Source organism: Argopecten irradians, chromosome 9 (genome assembly GCF_041381155.1).
Source record: "Argopecten irradians isolate NY chromosome 9, Ai_NY, whole genome shotgun sequence".
Classification (NCBI taxonomy): Eukaryota; Metazoa; Mollusca; class Bivalvia; order Pectinida; family Pectinidae; genus Argopecten; species Argopecten irradians.
This window is the reverse complement of record NC_091142.1, coordinates 4,911,149-4,934,716: the sequence shown is the minus strand read 5'-3', so window position 1 is coordinate 4,934,716 and position 23,568 is coordinate 4,911,149. Positions and strand designations below refer to the sequence as shown.

The 23,568-nt window shown below is 34.7% G+C and overlaps 1 protein-coding gene across 1 annotated transcript; it reads right to left on the bottom strand.

Moving 5' to 3' along the window:
- Nucleotides 1-12,080: 12,080 nt before the first annotated feature.
- LOC138331287 (plasminogen-like) lies at nucleotides 12,081-20,806 on the bottom strand. The gene is made up of 5 exons (XM_069278807.1): nucleotides 20,486-20,806; nucleotides 19,610-19,703; nucleotides 17,783-17,965; nucleotides 14,642-14,833; nucleotides 12,081-12,301 (listed from the first exon to the last, which is right to left on the bottom strand). Exons 1-5 carry the CDS (start codon nucleotides 20,804-20,806, stop codon nucleotides 12,081-12,083), a joined length of 1,011 nt encoding a protein of 336 aa, XP_069134908.1.
- Between the last annotated feature and the right edge of the window lie 2,762 nt (nucleotides 20,807-23,568).

Here is a 23,568-nt window from a genome sequence, read left to right as displayed (position 1 = left end):
TTTTAGTGCGTAACAACGCGCATGCCCGAAACTTCGAGATTTATCGCAGCTTCATTTGCATACTATTCTGTCTTGCTGACAATCGTAATAAATCAAGGATTTCCTTGAATTTTATTTCCAAGACACATTTATTAATTCGCATACACATAAAGAAATTAAATTGAGATATTTTTAACATGTTTTTTCATCTTTTCTTCCGTTAATCGAATTTTACAAAAAAAGTTATTTGGTTGGGCGAAACCTACCTTTAATATGGGTTGAATAAGTTACATGCTTTGCAATATGACCATTTATGATACAATTTCACCTGTGCATAAAAAAAACCTCTGCATTGTCTCTTGGGTGGTCTTTTATTAACAGGTTTTACTTATTTCTCGTAATTATTACCTAAATATGATATATCACTTGACCATAATTTTATGTTATTTCAATCTAAAATTTATCATCCCGCAAAACTGTTCAAGATCACTTTTGCGCAAAAAAATTAGGGCACCAAAAATAAGTACGTTTACAGTGTTAAGATACGGTTAAGCGCAAAAGTTATCTTCTTTTAGCGCGGCCAAAATCAATTTCCCTCGCGAACGTGTTTCACGGATACTAAAGTTTACATTAAGTAAGGAGGAATATGTCTTTTAAATGTACAAAAAATCACTTGAAAATATAAATAACATATTTTGAGAACGTAAGCAGTGAACATTTTCTTAAAGATTTTAGTACTAACGTGACTTTTTATCGCGTTTTCATTGGTTCAGTCCCAAGGCACTATTTAGCCATAGTTCCGGGGCTATGCTTTCCCGCGGGACTATGGTTTGGCGCGCTTTTTGTTACGCACGTCACATTGACAAGAATGACGTCACTGTCGCCATTTGCACACTGGCAAACAAGTTGCATGAGGACGACATTTTGCAAAAAACATATGATCTCACGGTTTGGAATCTTTAATGCAGACGAATTTATACAGGGTTCATCATACATAATTGTTTGTCCTATCATTTAATTTTTTTCTCAATCCGTTATATACTAAAAGAATCATTACCTTCTTCTGAGTACACTATGTTCTTATAGTGTTGTATTGTGATGGCTCGGGTTCTATGCAATCCATCGACAACACTATAAGACCATAGTGCACTCAAAGGAAGGCAATACTATATAAATATAGTATGTGTTTTTTTATTTTCAAAACATACATCAGAAACTCACATACTGAAAATTTCAGACGAATATATATGATTTTTTATGCTAAATCGCCACCAAAGATAGAACTAAGAGTCTGTTGCTTGGTGTCTTCGGTGGCAGCTTCAGTGATATAACATTATAAAAAAGGCAAAAGTTCCACTATAAAAAGAGACAAAATACGAATATACCGCAGTCTCCCAAAACATACACCTGCATTTCATACACGCAACACACCACATACATGGGTGACCATCCTTGCATAACCCTGGCTGTTGAAAGGAAATCAATTTATATTAAAAAAATATAGCGGTGGTGTGTGGTGTTCGGTCTCTGGCAGCATACTTCACTGAGATAGCACTATACATGGGCAAAGAGTTCAACAATTACAATGATACAAAACATAAAAAGAGCAGTTCCTCCAAAACACACCTGCATCGAGTTTTTATTTTTGTATTGCAATCTGGAGCGAAGGTGAAAACGAACCGCTATTTGTTTATAATGATAATGCCTATTTGATTTATCTTATTTTTCTGTCGGAAACACGATAAGCATGATAAAAAAATATCTATTTAACATAAAGAAAGTTTGCCTTGAACATAAACCACTTTCCGTATATCATCGCTTTGAAAATTTAAATATAGAGGTCTAATAGGGAATTTACTATGAAGAAAGAACGTCATTGTCGAGTGTCAACTATAGAGGACAACGGGGAAGAGGGAGGGTAAAATCCTGTCGACTATAGTCGACAACGGGAAATAGAGAAGGTAAAAGTCGACAACGGAAAGGGTTAATATGATATGGTACGAGTGATTAGGACATGTTCAAATCCAGACAGACTGTAATTAATTATCGGTTTCCTGTGACTGATTTAATCAATATCTAACATTACCGTATACGTTAAATTTATTTTGCAACATCACTTTCAAACATGTTCAACAAAGTAAAAATATTAATTGTGATGACTTTCTGAGCTTATCGTATGAGTTTACCTCACGGATAGTGCATTACGAAACAATGTAAGAGTAGGGTTAGTTTGTTTGTATTCATATTATGTTCAATATCATCGCCATTCATGATTGACTGAAATTTTGAAACGAAACGTAAGTTCAGTTATACTGTGGTATTAGGAGAGGAGAAACTGTAGTGGTCAGACTGGGATTCGAACCCGGGACCCTCCGAACACTAGCCGAGTGCTCTACCGCTGAGCTACCTGGTCACCGATGATCGACTTAGTCCAATCCCGCTACACTATTTAATCAATAACAGTCGTGGTATATATACGTGTAATGTAAAAGTCGAGTTTAAAACCGTGTGGTAATGGCGCAATTCAGTTTTAATTTATGTAAATTATTTGATAAATATTTATTTAAACAAAGCAATTTCATTATGTTCTTTAGTGCAATGTACTCAGTTTTTTCTTTGATTTCATTTGCTTTCTTTGGTTTTGGTTTTGCTTGTTTCAATAGAATTTATTTTTGTTGTTTCTTGTCCAGTCTAGATTAACAGAAATGTACTGAGCAGGGTTCCCACCTCGTATACGGGTCCAATGTGTAGCACCAAGGAATATGGTGATTATCCATTTTGCAGTAGTTGTGCGTGTTATTTCCGTATTTGTGTGCGTGGGGTATTTGTGCATCCCAGCGCTGACATTCTCTCCCTGAAACCGTGCATGTCACTTGGCCTTCGTACCAACCGCTTGTGTAACAGTCCTTAACTGAAAATAAACAAAACCTCACCAATGGGACTAATTCATGTACGACGTGGTTACCGATAACGTTTGTGGGGAAATACATAATGTAGTACCCTCTGTGGTGATGGAACTAACCTCTTTATAATATTTCTGCGGAAATCACCTTAGCGCGGGAATATAATTTTTTACGTCCTTTCATGACCAATAAGAAATAGTCCCGCAAAAAAATCGCGAATTTAAATTCCTGTGAAATAGTTACTTCAAACGCAAACGCGAAATAAAGTTGTCTAAAAAATAAGTTCATATACTGCATCTAAAACATATTCTGATACATGAACAGACATGCCTTTTCCATAACTCGTTTCTTAAAAATGACAATTTCTTTAATGTCTATAGTCTATAAAAGTGGTAGGTTCTGCTCCTGCTTAGCGTTCAGTATGCGTATGAAGGGAGTGGGACGACTGGTTCGCCCGTTGTCAATATAATGTGACTGGGTGGGGAGTGCTGCTTGGTGTTTTCGGTGATATGCTTCAGTGGTATATAACTATAAAAAGGCAAAGTTCCTCTGTACAGGAAGACACAACACGAGTACAAATGTACCAAAATGTTTACATCTACTTGACACTTCTACTATATAAACTAACCAAGGCAAATTGAAGTATATGACAGGTTAACTGACACCCAAAACGTAACCATTATGACGTCACTAATGTTAACGTGGTGACGTCAACTGATCATCGTCAAAATGGCTGTTCTATCTTGTGGATTAAATCGTCGTTGATAAACGGTTTTCCTGATCTAGCTTGAACAATGTTAATGCAGAAAACCTAAAATGTGTTGATAATGTAAATATAAGCATAAAACTATCTTCCTATGGCATCTATATTGACCATATATGTCTTAGGAAGATAGTTTAATGCTTAATTATCCCACACGTAAGCCACCACATACACGAGAGGTCGTTAATAGGATAGAAATGTGTAAACCAAACCAAATAATTAATGGCATATTGATTTTTTTCTCTTTGAATAACAATAATACGTAGGCTAAAACAAAAAGAGAGTTATATCTATGAAGAATAGGTCACCTAGACATTGCTAAAGAAGAATTAATATTAGAATTACTTTTGGGTAGTTCACAGAAATCTTAATGATAAAACGCCGGAAAAATTAATCTCAAATCCAAATACTATTTAACTGATTGTACCTGAGCAGGATAAGTTGGGGGCGCCCGTCCATTGTTCTATCCCTGTACATCGAGTAACTGGACAGTGGTCAACGGGAACTTGACCACTCAACGACACACACGAAAAAGAGGCAAGGTAATAATCGTTGAGGTATTTGTACTCGGTGATATGTTCAGTAGATGGGGAGGGAGGCGGTCCGCATACTATAATATAATACAAAAAATCATAATTACACTTCCGTTCACTACAGTCACTGAAGTAATCGTTATAAAGTGCGATAACTCCACATATACAATTTCAGAATATCTGAATGAAACGAACAAACGTTACCCACTAGAATTCGAATTAAACGCCAAAAAAGAAATTAAATGAAAAATAAAAAATATATGATATATGATAAATGGGCAGATGTTTTAACTGGTATTAAAAGGTAAATGGGAAAGACAGTACATTGATATCGAAACGAACAAATATTACCCATGAACAAAAAAAAAGGGAAAAATAAAATTCAATATACACTGTATATCATTATTAGATATAAAAATGTTTAAATGGTATATAAAGGTAAACGAGGAAGTACATTTATATATATATAAATCATAAAACGAAACGGACCAACATAAACCATTGACGCCTGCACGTGCAAACCACGTAAGTTAGGAGTGTCAGTCAGAATATAACACGATTATCAGCATGAGTACAATAACACAAATAAATAAAGAATGAAGACAGCTTAGCTCATTCACCCCTGGAATTTCATAATGGACTGGTCCAGTCTTTGACTTAGAAGAGCCTAAATGTGACACATGGGTGAATGACTTAATGGTGTGTTACATTTAATGTTTGGCAAAAATGTGCTACTTGCCTAAAGAACAGACAATGCTTGCATTGCTCCACGTCTTCGTCAGGGGATCACAATTAGATATGGTAGAACCACCTGCATGTTCAGTTCCCGGGAGACACGAATACACAGCTATCGGAACTCCTTGGGACTTGTCGATGGTAAAGCTACTATGCAATATCGATGACGGGTTCCCATCACAGAACTCTGTTAACATCATATATTTTATTTAAAGTACATCTTATTTTTACCGGGAAATTTTTCTTAGTTATAATATACATAATCTAGCATTTTGGTAGCAAGTACGGTTCAACTATGGTATAAAAATACAACATACACATATTTTGCACATACTGCTTCTATATGGATATACACATGGATTCCCTTGTTTTATTAGAGACTGATTAATGATCAGTGAAATTATCTCGTAACGGTCTGGGTAAGGTTATCAAATAACACGGTTTGTTGAAGTGTACTGAAGTACGAGATTTTTTAATTGATTTTTAAAAACTCCTAGATATTTTTTCGCTATCAATAAAAAACATTTTTTTATTATTCAATCACAGGATTGAAAATGAAGTTATACTCATTGTTTAAGGCTACCTATAAAGAAGTAAATGCTTACGAAATTCACTAAATGTAATGAGATAAGTCAATTATCATACTATGCAGAACTATGTCGCTTATGGATGGAAAAAAGATTAATTTATTTAGGGTTTATTTTTAAGTGATTGGAAAAAAGGATATAAATGACCTCTAGTTTAAACATCTCCCCCTCCCGGGGAAATTAAAAGTGTATTCGGTCCTCCTCCCGTTTCCCCAACCCATTCTCATATATTTCTATTTTCACAAATCCCCTTCACCATTCTCTTTTCTGGCCTGCTCTTTTTCTTCTCTATATTATCTTTCTAGCTTGCCTTTTTTCCCTTTTTATTAAAAATGAGCAATGATATCAGCTTTAAAAAACTCATTTGTGAATGTGTGAATTGCTATAAATATCATTAAAAAGAAAAGAAAAAAATCACTGAATTTTATTTCAGACAGACGACCTATATAGGTAATGTTTTCTGTCTAATTCTTTTGACTTTTGTGAAATAAAATTGTTTGAAATGAATATCGATAATATCACAACCGATTGTAATATGACTTACAAATAGCTTAAATCTTGGTACTTTACTATGAAATTATGATATACTTAATGTTCAAATACGCGTACAAGTAGAGAACGCAGAGATCGATACTTCATCATCTTTTGTGTATGACGTATCAACCATGTCAGGCTTGGTCATGTGACTACTAACACTAGAATTAATCCCTGTATAACTCGGGGAAGATGTTCCATTGTTAATTTCAAGATAACGCGATACATTACAGCAGTCAAAAAAGAGTTAAGGTTTTTTCAGAATATGTCAAGGAACGAATTTGATTTTTACGCCACAGATTTATTTTTCGATAGCAATTGAAAGAAGTTGGTCTTATTTTGCAAGTGGTCTTTATACAGAGGTGGTCGTTCTATACTCTATTCGGGTAATTACAATACATACCATATTGTATGCAGATATGTCCATTCGATTTCATCCCGATGCATTTTTCGTTAGGTAGACAGCAGTGTCCTTGGCATTTACCGGCGTAATTCTACAATATTGCATTAAATTTAGGGAAAAGGGATGAAAAGGGTATAATGCATAATATCTTAAAATCATTATGAACTAGAAAATGAAAACATTAGAGCGCATTTTATTAACAATAAAACTTTTTGCTTGTCAATGAACAATTGTTGAAATTTTCGCCGATGATAGAGGGACAGTACTACTTTTACCATTTACTGTAGGTTTACTCCTGGATACGATTAGAGATGTTTCTGCAGTTTTTGTATGGAAATTAATAGTGTCGAAATTTACTATGTCTCCGTGATCATGATTGAAGGATTATCTTTATTCTTATTTTCATGTTAGTCAATTTGAATGATTCTCACAGCTGAATTTGTCACACGCGATGCTTTTCAATAAATTACTGATATATGAAACAATAGTAAAAAACAAAAAAGACGAAGGGAGAAAGCTTTATTAACGAATGAATATGCTTCAGAAAAGTGTAACTTATTGATGAATAACATAAAAGATATGTACGGATAGTAAGCTGAGAAATATAAAGTTGATACATCTACATACCTCCGGGATATTTGCGGCATCAACAGCTATTCCGAAGTCTGATGTCATGATACCTCCATCCGTAGAGTTCTCTAGCAGCAGTTCGCATCGTAACAAATCGGGGTAGATATTTACAGATTTACAAATCCGAAACATTAAACATTCTCTCATACACATTATCGGTGTGAAATCCTGGAGAATTTGTAGAATGCTACCATTGATTACAGAGTTCCTTTTCAGAAATGTTTGTTTTTCATCAAGGCATGTATCTGCTGTTAAAAACCGATTTCGTAGAAACCAGCACAACAAAACCACGATTGATATTACGGTCGTTTGCATGATAAAACTGTTTTACGAAAACGTTTCGTTTCGTTTTAATTTTTAGAATAATTTCACCAGAAAAAGGTTAACGTTTGATATCCACGCCAGCAGTGTTGAAACTGAACTCTATTTTAGGTCTACACTGATTTGTTGTTGCTGTTGATATAAAAGATCCTCATTAAACATTCCCTTTACTAACAAGCCTGTCGTAGCAATGCATATCTAATGCCGCGTTTACCATTACATATATATTTTTATCACTTGTGAGGAGCTGCTAGGTAGAAATCACTACTGTTACACTCAACTAACGAAACTTACTGTTTTAATGCGCGTAGCACTTTTTTTAAAGATAAGAAAAAGAAAGATCAATAACACGTTGACAAATTGGAAATACATTGTCAATACGATTGTTTGTAGTATGTTCCGTCTTAAACACAGTATCAAGCAGTTTTTCTGTTTAACTACATCATTAGAACATAAATCAATACAATTTAAAGTGTAAGCAGATTCCTCTATCAATAAATCAATGAAAGTTCTTGGAGGCCAACTACAGTTCAAGAGAAATATATAGTATTGAGAAATTGGTCATGTAGCATACAGGAGGAAACACTTCATTTATCAACTAGAGAACGATCTTGGTATACTTGGTGAAACATATCAATCGTTGACAATTTCATCTGAAACGGGTTGCAGTTTGCAATCTTTTAATTATCGATCAAAGACAAAAATGAGCATTGCTGGCTCAGTTTGTGTTTTGTATTTCATCCATTTCTTATAAGTACGTCTATTATACGTTATACGACTCATTCATGTGTGGAAATGAAGGACGGATATTCTACCAAAGGATCACGAAATGTTGTAAAACCCAAGACTTCCCGACAGTTTTACCACATTTTTTTTATCCCGAGGGTAAAATATCTCATTCCTTATCCACATAAAAAAAAGTAATTTTCTCTTATATAAATGTATCTCGACGTTTTATTGTAATCTTACAGCTATGATGTGCCACCATTTTGAAATGAATTCGAAAACACAGCGACGATTCTGCATACATGAAAATTGCACGATATTTTAACAATGTTGTTTGCACCTTCTAATGTAAAACCAGTCTAGTTACTGAAAAATTAAATGTTAAAATTGTACTGAGAAATACTAGTAATTTTGTGGATGCTGTGACGTCATGATGTAACAAAGTCTCACGCGCGATATGAGTGTATTGCATTAAAACAGACAGGTATGAGAGAAAATTACCAACCCTTCATTAGCAAGTGTCATATCGGAGACTGGCAACGGGAACTTTGACATTGTTGAAGCGTTCACTACATCAATACCTCTAATAAGCCAGAAACGTCTAACAAAATCCTAAATAGTTGAGTTTTATATGTTAACTTACAAACCGCTGCCAATATACTGTAATTTGTTCTAAAGCTAATCGTATGTAATATGCTGTAGAGTTGCTATTTTTCACGGTCGGGGTTTTGATTTCGCTAATTTCGCGGAAATACTTCGCAAAATTAATCAAATTCATGGTTTGGTATATTTTACCTGTCCTATAACTTACAAATGCTACAACGTTAATTCGCGAAAATAAACCCAAAGTTCCACACAGTAAATCGTGAACCGTTTTACCTGCGAAATTTAACAACTATACCGTACGTCCTTTCATCTGGTGAGCATCTAAGCCATATACATTTGTACACCTTCTATTATTCCCTTCAAAATAATGAACGATGAAGGGTCTACCCAACCACGTAAATTATACACATTGTAACTAATTATGATTAGTTTGAGTTGAAATGTATGCTTGAATGAAAAGTTATTAACCACAAAGGGCGTGAATGTGACCCTGATCAATTCAACTGATCGGAAGTAATGTTAGGAATTGATGTATTGGAAATACGTGGTGCGTTGTAATAAAACGCTAGTATGTTGATTGAAAGTCTACTATTCAACTGAAGTCGTCCAATGCCAATGGCGTGCTGAATTTGAACAGGTGTGTTTTGTGCCTGTGGTACAAATCGACGGAATTTCTACAGCCGAAATCTTATAAAATTGGTAGTGAGAGAATGATTAAAAAAATGACAAAAGACGTCTTTCTTCAAATCGACGTATTTATTAACCAGAAATGTTACAACTAATATAATGTTATGAACCAATAACGTACAAAAAATCCTTATAGTTCTCTGGTGATTACATATATGTATTACACCCATATATATATATATAAAACAGTTAACGTAATTCCCCACCTTTTTACTCTCCATTCATGGGTTGACTACGTTATATATAACTATTTTGATAAATATTCAAAACGAAGTCCATGCAGACCTGTGGTTTTTCACTTTTGCTAATATAGTTATCTGCACTTGCGGGTAGGTATTGATTGTGACGTCATGTGTTTGCGAGCGTAACGTCATACGTTTCGGAGAAAACGACGTAAATTGCGCTCACAAAATAATGACGTAACAATCGATACCTACCCGCAAGGGAGGTAACTCTGTAATATGCAAAGACGGAATAGTACTCTCCTTTCATAGGTTGACTATGTTATAGGCATTGCATAACAAACCGATCCAGTAACTTGAAATACCAGTTGTTAAGGTATAATTCGAAACCTGCCTAAATGACTTTTTTCATAGGATCCCAAATGACCATTTACAACACAATTTGACCTGTATAAAGAGCTCACCTGGCTTTACAGACCACTTTCCTCTAATTCACTTGGGCGGTCTTTATAGACAGGTTTAACTGAATGCTTCACTCAGATAGCACTATAAAAAGGGAGGACCTATGGAGTTGAGTTGAACAGTTTAAAGGTGTTAACAAGGCATCGAAGCGGAGGAAGTGGAAAATGAATGTTTGTTGTTATCACCTTATTTCCATGGCAATTAAACTATCTGTTAATAAATCGAAATGTCACCATTAGCAAAATGCACATCTACATACACAGGGTATTATCCGAAAATGTATGAGTTAAAAATGAGCGTTTTTGGAACTATAGTCCGAAATGAAAAGTAAACTGCATTTGTGATTTGATCAAATATCCAAGTAAAAGCAAACAATGCACACGAACGTTCCAAATAGCAAAACATACAACTAGGACAATGTTCTATAGTAAGCCTTAAGTGCCCTTTGGATTGACGGACAGATGGACGACACACAGAGCCAAACTATATTCTTCGCGAATGCGTTTAACGGATTCCAATTTATACCACAAATAAGCGGGAATCTATCTTTTAAATAAAAAATGCAATAATTTCAAATATAAATTGTATATTTCGATCATAATAATCATTGAACATTTTCTAAATGAATATAAATGATGTGTTTTAGCTTTTCAAAAGCAAGAACAGAAACGTACATGCAAAATTTTATATTTAAATGGTAATTAAAGTAACATTTTTCAATTCAGTAATGTTTAAACAATACTGTTACATTGAAGTATAAGGAGCGAGTGTAAATCCTCATCAGTGCATTGCTCAAAAATTGAAATGAGATTGAAAACAAACATACTAAACCTTCAAACCAGGTTTCGTGTATGTAGGACGTTAGAACTATACCTGCTGTCCCTATAGTGAGTAATATGCGACTCTTCGCTATTTCCCTAAAGATTTAGGCTTTAAATTTAAAACTGCTGTCCCAAATGCAGGTGTTGAAAAGTCGACTAAATTTGAGAAATTATTTTTCCCTTCTTTCTTTAACCGGCTTTCTTGCTCCTAAGGTCTCTTTTTGACAATTCTTCAAAAGCTCCGGGTTCTGTCCCTTGACCAAGACAACATAGCCTATAACGTGGTGGTGTCTTCTACTGCTCAACGCTTAGTATTAAGAAATTGGGACGACTGGTTTTCAGTTCATGTGACCTAGTGGTGTGTGCTGGTCGGTCTCTGGCAGCATGGTTCACCGAGATAACACTATAGATCGGCAAGAGTCCATCAATTACTATGATACTTAACATTAATAGATCGATTCCTCCAAACACATACAAACATTCACACACGCTATATATAGCACACTCAGCCGACCTTCTCTAAATGATCTTAGACGTTGATGGTCTAGACAACCAATCAGTTAACCAACTTTTCATTGGTACTTCATTTCAATAAGCAATGAAAACGATATGTGTTTGTTAAACGTGCCTAAAACAAGTAAATAAAACAAAAGAATTTCGACAGTTTTTTAATTTTGCTTATCACAAGCATTTTCAATGGCTTAACATATATTATCATTTCAAAACATTAAAACTGACGTCAGCGGTTAAAACGCCGCATTTGATTAGTTGATACGGCAGCGTAATAATTTCTAAGAGAAAATAGTCCATAAATAAAAGTGAAGTAAAAATGAATAATAAAGATAAGCGTGAATATATTTTGTGTTAGGGAAATATAAATCATATATAAGTGTACTCTGATTATAAAACACTTCGGAATTATTTATAGTATCTCTATAACATAAAAATACATTCAAGTGAATCCTTAAATATTTCCGCTGCGAAGTCTTTCGCTTAGATACTGTTTAGTGGTGATCGGATAATTATAACTTGACTTCTTGATATTATTTGTATACATGAAATGTTGTTATGGATGGTTTTGTTCAGAACTTCCCTTAGAATAATTATGTGATACAATCGGCTGATGATGATAACACTCTCGACCAAATGAACTAACATCAATAAACTAATTAAAATACTAATTACTTAAAATACTATTTAGTTTGTATCTAACATGCTGGGACACCGCAGTACTCCCATCTAGGGCTAGAATAGATGGTGTAGCACCAGGGCTTCGAGCTATCCTTTATCCTACAATAGTTTTCGGAACTCTCTAAGTCGGAGTATAAATGGAAATGCGGACTTTTTGAATCCCATCGTTGACATGTGTGTCCATTTACCGTGCAAGCGACTTTGCCTTCATAGACGCCGTTACCGTAACAATCATTCACTGCAAGTATTAAACATGACAATATATAATTATAACAGTCTTTCTACAATAAAGAATCACAGTTATCTTGTATTGACACTTGGATGATCAAATTGAGGCGGTAAAGTAAGGTTTTTTTCTTGATTATACAGGTTTTATTTGATAAAATAATAACAATAACTACTATTATGTTGGATTATATAGATATCCGGGTTAAACAAAGGCCGGATCTGACAAGTTTTACATGTATAATTGCCAATAGACCAGTACAAATCATAATTCTATTGTACGGTAACATCGCGTACTGCGTAATACTTGACAAATTCAGCTACAGGTAAATAATGCACCGCCAAAGTAAAAATATTGGACAGCCCCAGGTGAGTTCTGTGGTTTCTGTTGTATATGCACAAACAACGGATAATATCACAACTAAATTTCAATTATTGGGATGAACCGTTACTTCATTATATCAAGGTGTAACTGAATACACTTTTAGTTCAGCAGACGTTCACAACTACTTAATTAGTCATTAGTAATTAATTAGTGATTGAGTAATTAGTGGTACTGAAGGGCGACCATACATTTCATTTCAGGGGTTACTGTCACTGTCCTTAATTACGCCCCTGGACCGTGTCATAGTAAAACTGAAGGATACGTGTGCAATAATATATGAAACAAGTAGTTTGGTCATTTGATGTACATCAAAAAATTCAAATAAGGGTACAATGCGTAAAACCTTATAGTCGCTCTCTGTAATATTCAAAACGAAGTCCCTGCAGACCCCTGGTTTTTCACTTTTGTTCACCTGGCGCTGCCGTCCGTCTGTTTCTCCGTCAACAGATTGCTTAAATTACTACTAGTCATACAGTTGTGATTTTTCATCAAATTGGGAGAGAATGGGGCGTTGTTATGATGGAAATAGTGATAAATCCTTTAAATTGCTACATATACATGTACAAAGGTTTGCACGATATGTAACCAAGGTTGGTAAGGGATATTTATACATTAGATCTAACCCCTGAATCCCATAGATTGTACAAAAAAAGAGAAAGCTATGTTCGATTGGAAAAGAGAGCTAGGCTCAGTAGGAGAAAGACAGTTATGCTCAATGGGGGGAAGAGTGCTAGGTTCAATTTGGGAAAGAAAGCTAGGCACAATAGAGGTAAAGAGCTATGCTCAATAGAGAAAAGACAGCTAGGCTCAAAAGGGGAGGAAAGAGAGCTATTCTTCATGGGGGGGGGGGGGGGAGGAAGCTTGGCGCAATAGCCAAAAGAGAATTAGGCTCAATTTGGGAAAGAGACCTATGCTCAAAAGGGGAAAGAGAGCTAGGCTCAATAAAAGAAGAGCTAGGCTCAATAGGGAAAGAGAGATAAGCTCAATAGGGGAAGGAGAGCTAGACTCAATGGGGGAAGGAGAGCTAGGCTCAATGGGGGAAAGAGAACTAGGCTCAATGGGGGAAAGAGAACTAGGCTCAATTTGGGAAAGAGAGCTAGGCTCAAAAGGGGAAAGAGAGCTAGGCTCAATAGGAGAAAAGAGCTAGGCTCAATAGGGGAAAGATAACTAGGCTCAAGGGGGAGGAAGATACTTAGGTTAAATAGAAGAAAGCGAGCCAGACTCAATAGGAAAAGAGAGCTAGGCTCATTGAGGGAAAGAGAGCTACATGTGTGCTTAATAGGGAAAAACTGCAGGCTTATTGGAGGAAAAGAGAGCTGGTTTAATGAGCTAGCTGGGTTCAAAAGGGGAAAAGATATAGGCTCAACGGAGGAAAGGAAGCTAGGCTCAATAAGGGAAAAAAACTAGGCTCAATGGGGAAAGATAGCTTGGCTCAATGGAGGAAAGACAGCAAGGCTAAAAAAGGGAAAGAAAGCCAGGCTCAATGGAGGAAAGACAGCTTGGTTCAATGGAGGAAAGACAGCTAGGCTCAAAAAGGAAAAGAAAGCTATGCTCAATGGAGGAAAGAGAGGTATGGTCAATGGGGGAAAGAGAGCTTATGCTCAATAGGGGAAAGAGAGATAGACTGAATCGGAGAAAAGAGAGCTAGCCTCAATAGGGAAAAAGAGAGCCTAGCTTATTAGGGGGAAAAGTTTTATGGGCCAAATGCTATTTGTTTTGTCTGAAATTATTTAACCACTATTAGCAAGATGAAGGTCATACTTTTAGGAGAAATATCATCATACGTAAAATTTGTCTGAATTACTTCTTTTTGCTTAATTTTCTTACTTTGTAATTATAATAATTGCAATATCGTTTTCTTCTGCAATACCGTCAGGTTTGCTTTGCGAGTGCATGGTGTGCACCCACCGACAGTAACAGCCACACCTGTGATATCGATGACGAAGGAGGAATAGAAAATTTAACTACCTGAACAAGACAGTGTAGCATTCGTCCACTCATTGATTCCAGTGCATGTTGTGACAGGACAGAACTCTACGCTTGTACCGCCACTTAGTGCCGAACAAGCGTAGCTGCCGCGCAATTGGTTACCGTTCAAGGGATATGTGGCTGGAGATGAACCGGGAAGGGGAGGTGGAGTTCCACACGCAGCTGGTAGGTCTGAAACAAATAACACCTAGTGAATATTGTGTAGAATTTGAATATCCATCTATTATTCCACCTAGTGAATATTGTGTAGAATTTAAATATACAGCTATCAATCCACCTAGTGCATATTGTGTAGAATATCGAGCTATCAGTCCACCTCAATTCCATTCATTTTATTCCGAATGAAACAGCATATAGGATTACAATAAACATACAAATGACAACATATTAAATATGTGCAATATGGCGGAGAACACAGCCAATGTAATACTACACAAAATATGATATACACTACAAAAAGCATGTGTGAATATTAATAAGTTTGCTATAAGAAAACAAGAAAACAAAATATATGTGTATCATACAGTTAATTTACAATTGCAGTTTTTAAACTACATGAATTAATAACATAGAAAAAACAATAGGTACTGGTAATAAGAGATCTTGTGGTCAATTTGCCAATATAAATTGGTGATCAATACATTAACTATTTAATAGTAACTTTCTTCTAGCCGTTTTTTTACATGGCACAATTCAAACATCTTGAACATAGATGGTCGACGATAAAAGTTTGGTTTTAAATATTTTACCCTTTAACCTAAAAATCTTGGACATAATAAAATAAAATGGACTTCATCTTCGACCGCATGGCAATCACAACAAGTTCACAACCTTTGTGGTCTAGGGGTACCGGTGTATTTACCAGTTTCAACGTTCAAAAATAGGCACTTATTCTGTATTTGGATATTATTCGCCTTATTTTGAAAGTCAATGGTTTACTAAGATAAACCTGTAGAATAAGCTTATCAACGATATGTTTGTTTATAATGCACTTTGAAGAACTTTCTAAACTAGTTCTCATTTTTTGAATAAATGTCTTGCAAACGTTGTCTATACAATAACAAAAAAATATTTTTCATTTTTAATGCTCTGTGCATACCATACATTTATATCACCAAAATCAAATGAACATTATTTTTTTTTTCAAATAATATACCCATAATCAAAAAAGGTCGAGCATCTGTATTTGGTAACTTTGACAAATGGATTCAGTAAGTTCTGGTTCCATATCATTTACAAACAAATAAAACATTATCGGTGACAAAAATCATCTTGTCTAGGTCATTCATAGGAGACATTACTCGCTATGTAATATTACACGGGATTTGATATTTTCATACAAAGATTTAACAACATTTGATAAACGACCCCTCACCCCAGATTTCCAAAGCTTTAGCCATAAATTATCATGCGATATACTATGAATACACAATATAATCTTTTTATTATTTCGCAAAGTTTTAGAGATTAAACTATTAAAAACAAAAATTGCGTCCCTGGTACAACATCCGGGCTTAAAACCAAATTGAGCATCGGATATTACGTTATCGCTCTTACTCCAATCTAAAAGGCGCTTATTCAAAAGTGATGTAAATAATTTTGCTAAATGACTTACCAAAGTAATGCCCCTATAGTTTTTAACGTCACTTTTATCTCCTTTCTTGTGCAAAGGGATGATAACTCCTTCAGACCAAGCTTTGAAAAATAACCGACTTGTAAAATCGTATTAAATAATTTCAATAAAACTTGTAAAGAAACATCACTATATTCAATGAGGTATTCCACCCAGTGAATATTGTGTAAAATATCCAGCTATCATTCAACCTAGTGAATATTGTGTAAAATATCCAACTATCATTTCACTTAGTGAATATTTTGTAGAATATCAAACTATCATTCCACTTAAAAAATGGTGTAGAATATTTAGTTATCATTCCATTTAATGAATATTTTGTGTAGGATATCTAGTTATAATTCCACTTAGTAAATTTTGTGTAGATTATCCAGCTACTATCATATCAATAGTGAATATTGTGTAGAATAACTAGATATCATTGCTTACGGAGTGGGACGACTGGATTGCCTGTTGTCAGTATAATGTCAACAGGAGGGGCTGCGCTTGATTGGTGTCTTCGGCGGCATGTATTCAGTGTGAGCATGAAAAATGGCAAAAATACCACTATCTTTATGAATCATTACTCGAATTAACCGCAGCCACAGTAGAAATAAGGTTCACAAACTAAACTGCAAACAATCCACACATGCGATTTTTAAATCGTCCTGGCTGTAAATGGAACGTTCAACCCACTAATCCAAACGAAACCAATAATCTACAGCAATTGTAGTTCCAGTTCAGTTCAGTTAACGTTGACAATAAGTTGTAATGGAAAGATCCGTGGATTGTGTTGTGTTGTTATTTCACAATAGGTTACAGTGTTTGAGTTGCACTATAACTCTGTATTAATAGTTTGTCAAATAGTTGTACAACATACAGGCAACACACCGCATATATGGGAGGCCGTCTTCACATGACCATACTGTTAAAGGGACGTTAATTAAAAAAAATCAAGATTATACTGCTTTCTTGATTCTACCTTTTGAATATGGTTGTTGACAATCTGATAACAATTCAAATCTTTATTCTTAATTCCATTTCATCGAGAACATGATAACATCCAATAAGGGTCAAGTACCATTGACCTTTTAAATTGACCAACACATTAACTATCTTCAAATCTATTGGCGAGGACGAAATAGCTTGCAAGAGCTGCCAAAATCATTTTCGTGATTATAGTCTTTTCGCCAGGAGAACAAAAAATATAACTTTGTGTATATGCATCCTGTGAAGAAATTTCGGCTTTCAGTAGATAAAGCGAGATGGCGGTAATGCATTTGAATTACAGTGAGAATATATTTATATATATAAAGGTCATAAGGACATGCCACCCCATGATATTACGTCAATCTTTTTAATTTGAATTCAAATTAAAGATAACCCATATGAGAGGTTTTCAAATGGAAAAAAAGAGGACTAGGATTTATATTTTAATCAAATTGGGTTGTTTGTTTGTTTTTGTCCTTTTAAGCCATATTGAGTTCTTGGTTTCAGTGCTTCCTTACCTGGCGTGCAGACGATGCCTGGTACTGTCCATGTTCTTGTGTACGGGTTACAATTTGATTCTAAACTTCCCTCCGTATAAATTGACATATCGACACAAGAAAACATCGCGGAAGCAATGCCAGCGGACGTGTCGATCGTGTACAAAGTGTTGGCCACGGGTGGAGGGGGCTCGTCGCAAAAATCTATAAGTAAATCATATTTGATTGTAACAATACAGAAGTGGTAAATTAATATAAAGATGCTCCACCGCTGACAAATGGTATTTTTCACGATCAAAAACAGGAGCAGACGATTTAGTATTTTTCTTCAGCTACAAAAATTACTTACTTTACACCATTACCAACATTGAAAAGTTTGAGCTTCTAATTTTAATTCAAAGTTAAGAATACAGAAAATAATTAAATGTATCTTGACAAAAATCCGTGGCACGATATCCTATATGGCATGAAGTACTGATTGCGCAACCACCAAAAGCAAAATAAATAATTCTATACTACTTTTTTTATGTTAATTTGACATACATATACACTATTAAATACCAATTATTGTTCAAATTATTTGTATCATTTATGCTCTGTCGGCGGTGGAGCACCTTTAAAGGAATTCTTTAACCGAAAAAATCTCTATAGGAAAACATCACAGAAGTTCAGGAAAAATCCTCCTAAGTTAATTAAATGAGCTTTCCTTAAAATTCGTAATGCTTTACCTATGAAGAATTTCAAGCCTATTCTTACCTAAAGTTGATAAATTTCTAGCAAAATTTGGCGAGAAGAGGAAAATCGTCAATTTGATGACGTCATAGGTGGAGCACATCGTGTACATGGTTATAAAAAGTTATGTTTTGTTGAATGGCAAGTATGAGAGTATTGATGTGGATCAGAGTTAATATTTTAGGCCTGAAAAAATAAGGCCAAATACTAGTCATATCATATCTACTCCTTTGAGTTGAAAATATGACAAGATATGAAAGAAAAATACTCGGGATCACAAAATGTTGCCAAAACCCTCGGCAAGCCTCGGGTTTTACTACATTTTGTGACCCTCGGGTAGAATATCCCTATCCTTCATATCCACTTATGACAGAGTCTTATATCATGTATCTAACTTCTTAGTATAATTATCTGAATTCGATCTGGCTTGATCAATTATTCAGTTTACTCAGAAAAATATCAATTCAATTCTCTATATATTACCTTACGTAATTTGGTAAAAACATTAATAGAATAAAATGAAAAAAAGATAATTGACAAAGCTTGATTTCTCTCATACTTACACGTGTAATACTGGCTGGTCTCGGGCAATACACTCATGTCACCTGAGGCTGTATTGCATGGCTACCGTTGCAATAAAGCATTGTGATGTCACAGCGTCAACAAACTCACTATTTTTTCGGTTCATTTTTAATATTTTTTTACAGAAAGTAGGCTGTATTTATGTTAAAAAACGCATATAACGGGATTGGAGTTGGAATTATCATGCATTTATCATGTATGGAGAATTGACTTGCAGTTTCCTTTTTTTTCGAATTAATATCAAAATGGTGGAACTGATGGGATATTTTAATGAGAGTTCCGCTGTTTGCATCTTCAGTAAATCCAGCCTAGCTTCTGACTAAATGTTGATCACTTTACCGAGAAAACAGTCATTTCGGTGACGTCAGGAGACTGTTTTGCATGGGCAGCCATGTGAAACAGCCTCAGCTGAATTGGTTATTATGCATGATATACCAGAATTATACCTACGAGAAAAAAAGACATATACGCATTCATAAATCTACAGAATATGCATCATGTACATGCATATAAACAACTAGGAAAGCTACATACCAAATTGCACGCATGCATGCTCTCCAGTCGACAGCTTACCAGCGCACTTCTCGAATATATTGCATGTATGGCCATAACATTCACCAGTATATTCCTTAAACATGACAATCATACAAGTTATGATTTCTCTGCATACTTTAATCATTTAATTTTAACTAATTTTGAGTGGGGCGATTAGGGATAGCAAACAGTTGGGATTCAAACATAATTATTTCCTATCATGAAATGTGATTATAAATAATGAGAAATCAACGCAATTTTAGGGACACAAAGAAAACTTAGGACATATCGGGGTTCGCAGGTATATTGGTTCGATGTCAAGGTATGACTGAGCTTGTTAAGAAATATTTAATCTGAGCTAGCTTTTCTCTTGTTCAGAAAATTAGCTTACTTTCACCATCAAAAATATCAATATTACTGTAAAAAGGACTTAGATTTATAGCCGATATTTAATTTGCAAGATTTTATTACAAAAGTATGAGTAAAGCCTATAGATAGCTAAATAGCAACTCCATTTGCCCCTGATTTTCAAGGTTCTCCAAGGTAAGATATAAACATTGAGCCATGAAAAATCAATTAAGCAATTATTGGAATATTAAAAGCAAGAACATACTTTTAATTATGAAATCATATACGCTATTATTTTAGCCAATCAGACGCGACGTAAGAAATGCTGACGCCAATTTTCGCGTTATGAAATGGTAAAATAAATCTTAAGCTAATGAAAATGCTTGTTACAAGCGAGAATGAATTAATACAGAAACAACATAAAAAGATTGGATTGTATAACATTTACTATGAAATAACGATTTGCCTGTAATAAGTGCTTTTTTAAAAATACGATTGGCGATAGCATGTAATTATTATAGGACTTACCTGTGGAATATCTTGAGCGTAAATGGTCATTCCGTTTACTGAGAGCACACGACTGGTAATATCGGTAAGGATAAGTTCACATCGTAGAGAATCCGTATAGAAATTTATTGACGTGCACAATGAAAATGTAATGCATTCTCGCATACATGTTATTGGTGTGTAGGGTTCCAAGACACGAGCTACATCAGTATCAACTATCTGATTCCGCTCAAAAGCTTCCACCTTAGTGAGACATTGGGTTGACGTCGATGTTGAAATAACAGTGTTGAAAACACAAGTAAAACAAATTGAGATAATACAGTGATTATGAAGGTTCCACATTGTATTGAGAAAAAAGATCCAATTAAATTAACTAATTTCCAGAAATCACAGCACTTCTATATCGGTATGATTTTTTTGTTAGGTTTTCCTCTTGAATCCGTTTTACTTGGGTTGCAAAATGTTTGTTTGAAATAAAAAGAAATCCGCACACTTTATATTGAATTCATTTAATATATTATGTGATTGAAATGACTGTCGTACACTTGTGATGGTCTTTTTGTAATTGAAAACAGACTATCTTCGTTGTATAATGATGTAACTTCAGTCATTTCTCTTTTTTTTGCCATTGAAATCTGAAATAAATGTTTTCCTAAATATCAAACAATTTACCATTAAAACCGACGATAAATTTGCTGCGCGTTTTTACAAATATATACATCGACACGTTTACTTTAAACATTATTAGTATTTTTACAACTATTTATTTATGAATTCTGTGTATGCAAATAAAAGTTTGTTTTTCGCGAACATTGTTCCATTTGAATATTCCAATTAGGCGAAATGAAACTTGATATGTGTATCTATAGTTGATTTCCATCAAAACAGCAGAATGTCTATCATACCTCACACAACCTGCACACACCATTATATGAAAACATTTCAACACCTATTTGTCTTCTTGCATGTAGAAGAAGAAATGGAAATTATTTATGTATACATTTTCTGTACGATATTTTTTCTTTAATGGTAAATGGCGAATTCCTCCGTACACATGTTCTTTTTAAAAACGTTTTCATGGAATCATTATCAATACTTACACTCCAGATTTATCACGAAGGTGGTCTTTTAAATATTGATATCCGTTAGGCTATAAGCACTCCAAGTGAACACATTGATCTTTAGTAGGAAGATTATACGATTTTCACCATACATCGACAAATCGGTCCTCTGCCATTGTTTCGAGCCTCACGTTCCTTATCCATGCTAATGAGACTTGTCTAGTGCTAATTTAGAACCACTTACAGGCTAACAAAATAGATCAATTGCCAATTAGCAGATACATAGCTGCAGTCGGGTGTGGACTCCAACTTGAAAAACAATCGCTCTTTTGGGAGCTACTGAGATGTTAATTAAGTACTTGACAGCGTGAAATGACAATTCCAAACATAGAAATAATTAAAAATTACCCTTGTGTAATAAAACAATTCCTGTGAAACACGGACGGGTGATACATTATAAATATACTACTTAATGAGTTGTGGTGTGTGTGTAAAATGACATGTAAGACATACATGTACTGTACTAAGTGTTGAGAACGGGGCAAGCTAACTGACGGAGAATGTTTTTTTAAGCTTAACCCGTTACCATGCCGAGTTTAAGAATAAAAAAAATAAAAAAAATTTGATTTCAAGATCACTAAACTGTTATACTCCCCTGATCGTTATAAACCTGAGCGGCCCAAGATCACGAAACAATTATACTCCCCTGCTCGTTATAAACACGAGCGGCCCAAGATCAGAAAACAATATTATGTACTCCACTGATCGTTATAAACCTGAGCGGCACAAGATCACAAAACAATGATTCTCCCCTGATCGTTATAAACCTGAGCGGCACAAGATCACAAAACAATGATTTCTCCTGATCGTTATAAACCTGAGCAACCCAAGCGCACTTAACAATGATTCTCCCCTGATCGTTATAAACCTGAGTAGTCTAAAATCATAAAATATTCTTGTTGTTTTTACTTAGCTAATCGCTAATTGCGTACCGTTTGTAACGTCATCTGTGATTGACTTAATCAAACAGTTTAAGATCTAAGTCAAATTTATGAGTTTGAAGCCAAAATTATGCTATGAAATATGAGCGCATTCTTGTAGTCTGTTTTTTTTTTATTTTTCATATCTACCTAAACTGGATTATCGGTTTTAACATTTCTTCATGTTTAGTTTAATTGACTCGATTAACTGAAATTATGGTATATGTTTGTATAAAATAATATTTTAAGATGAGGGATATCTGAAGTGATTGGAAAGAGGGGAGGGGGACATGTTTCAACAAACTTGCAATACACTGGGTTTAATTTTAAAGTATAAATAAGAAAGCTGAATGTTAAATGATCATTATACATACATCGACAGCGCAGTGAAATGAGTACATACGGACAGACCATGAAACCTAGTTGTGGTCTAAAACTTCATTCCACATTGTTAAAGTGTTAGTGGTAATTGTAAACTTATTTTTGTATTTTTGTTTCTCTCTAAACCTGTTGTACCTAATGTTTGTAAGGTATTATAAAGGTTTCTAGTCCATTTGAATTATTTTCAAAGCTTTTCAATATATTACAGAAAAAGTTTCGCACAGTTAAGGCACATGTAATTTTAAGTAATTAATCCTTATGAAACGCATAAATATATATTACATATAAGAGATGAATTTTGTTTACGTTCGACATTAAAGGTACAATGTACAGTGAGGCTAATTTTGCTACAACCACGAAATAAATATGGCATAATTGTATTCTTATACATTTCTTAAAAAAAAAACCCAATAACATTGAACTGAATTATTTCACATGCTACCATATAAATCGTATAGTTGTGCGATTAAGCAAATACAATAAATGTGCTACAATACATAACATAATAAGGTAAACACGCTACTGTGACAATGTTTTGAGAAGTTTTGGACAAAAGTTTCTTTATGCCATTAGGCCAGGGTTCGGTATACAAAATGTCGAACCACAATGTATAATGGCGGACAGCGAGCACGTTTGAACATTTCACGCACAGTGGCATAATACAGTGATGCCAATTGCCTTG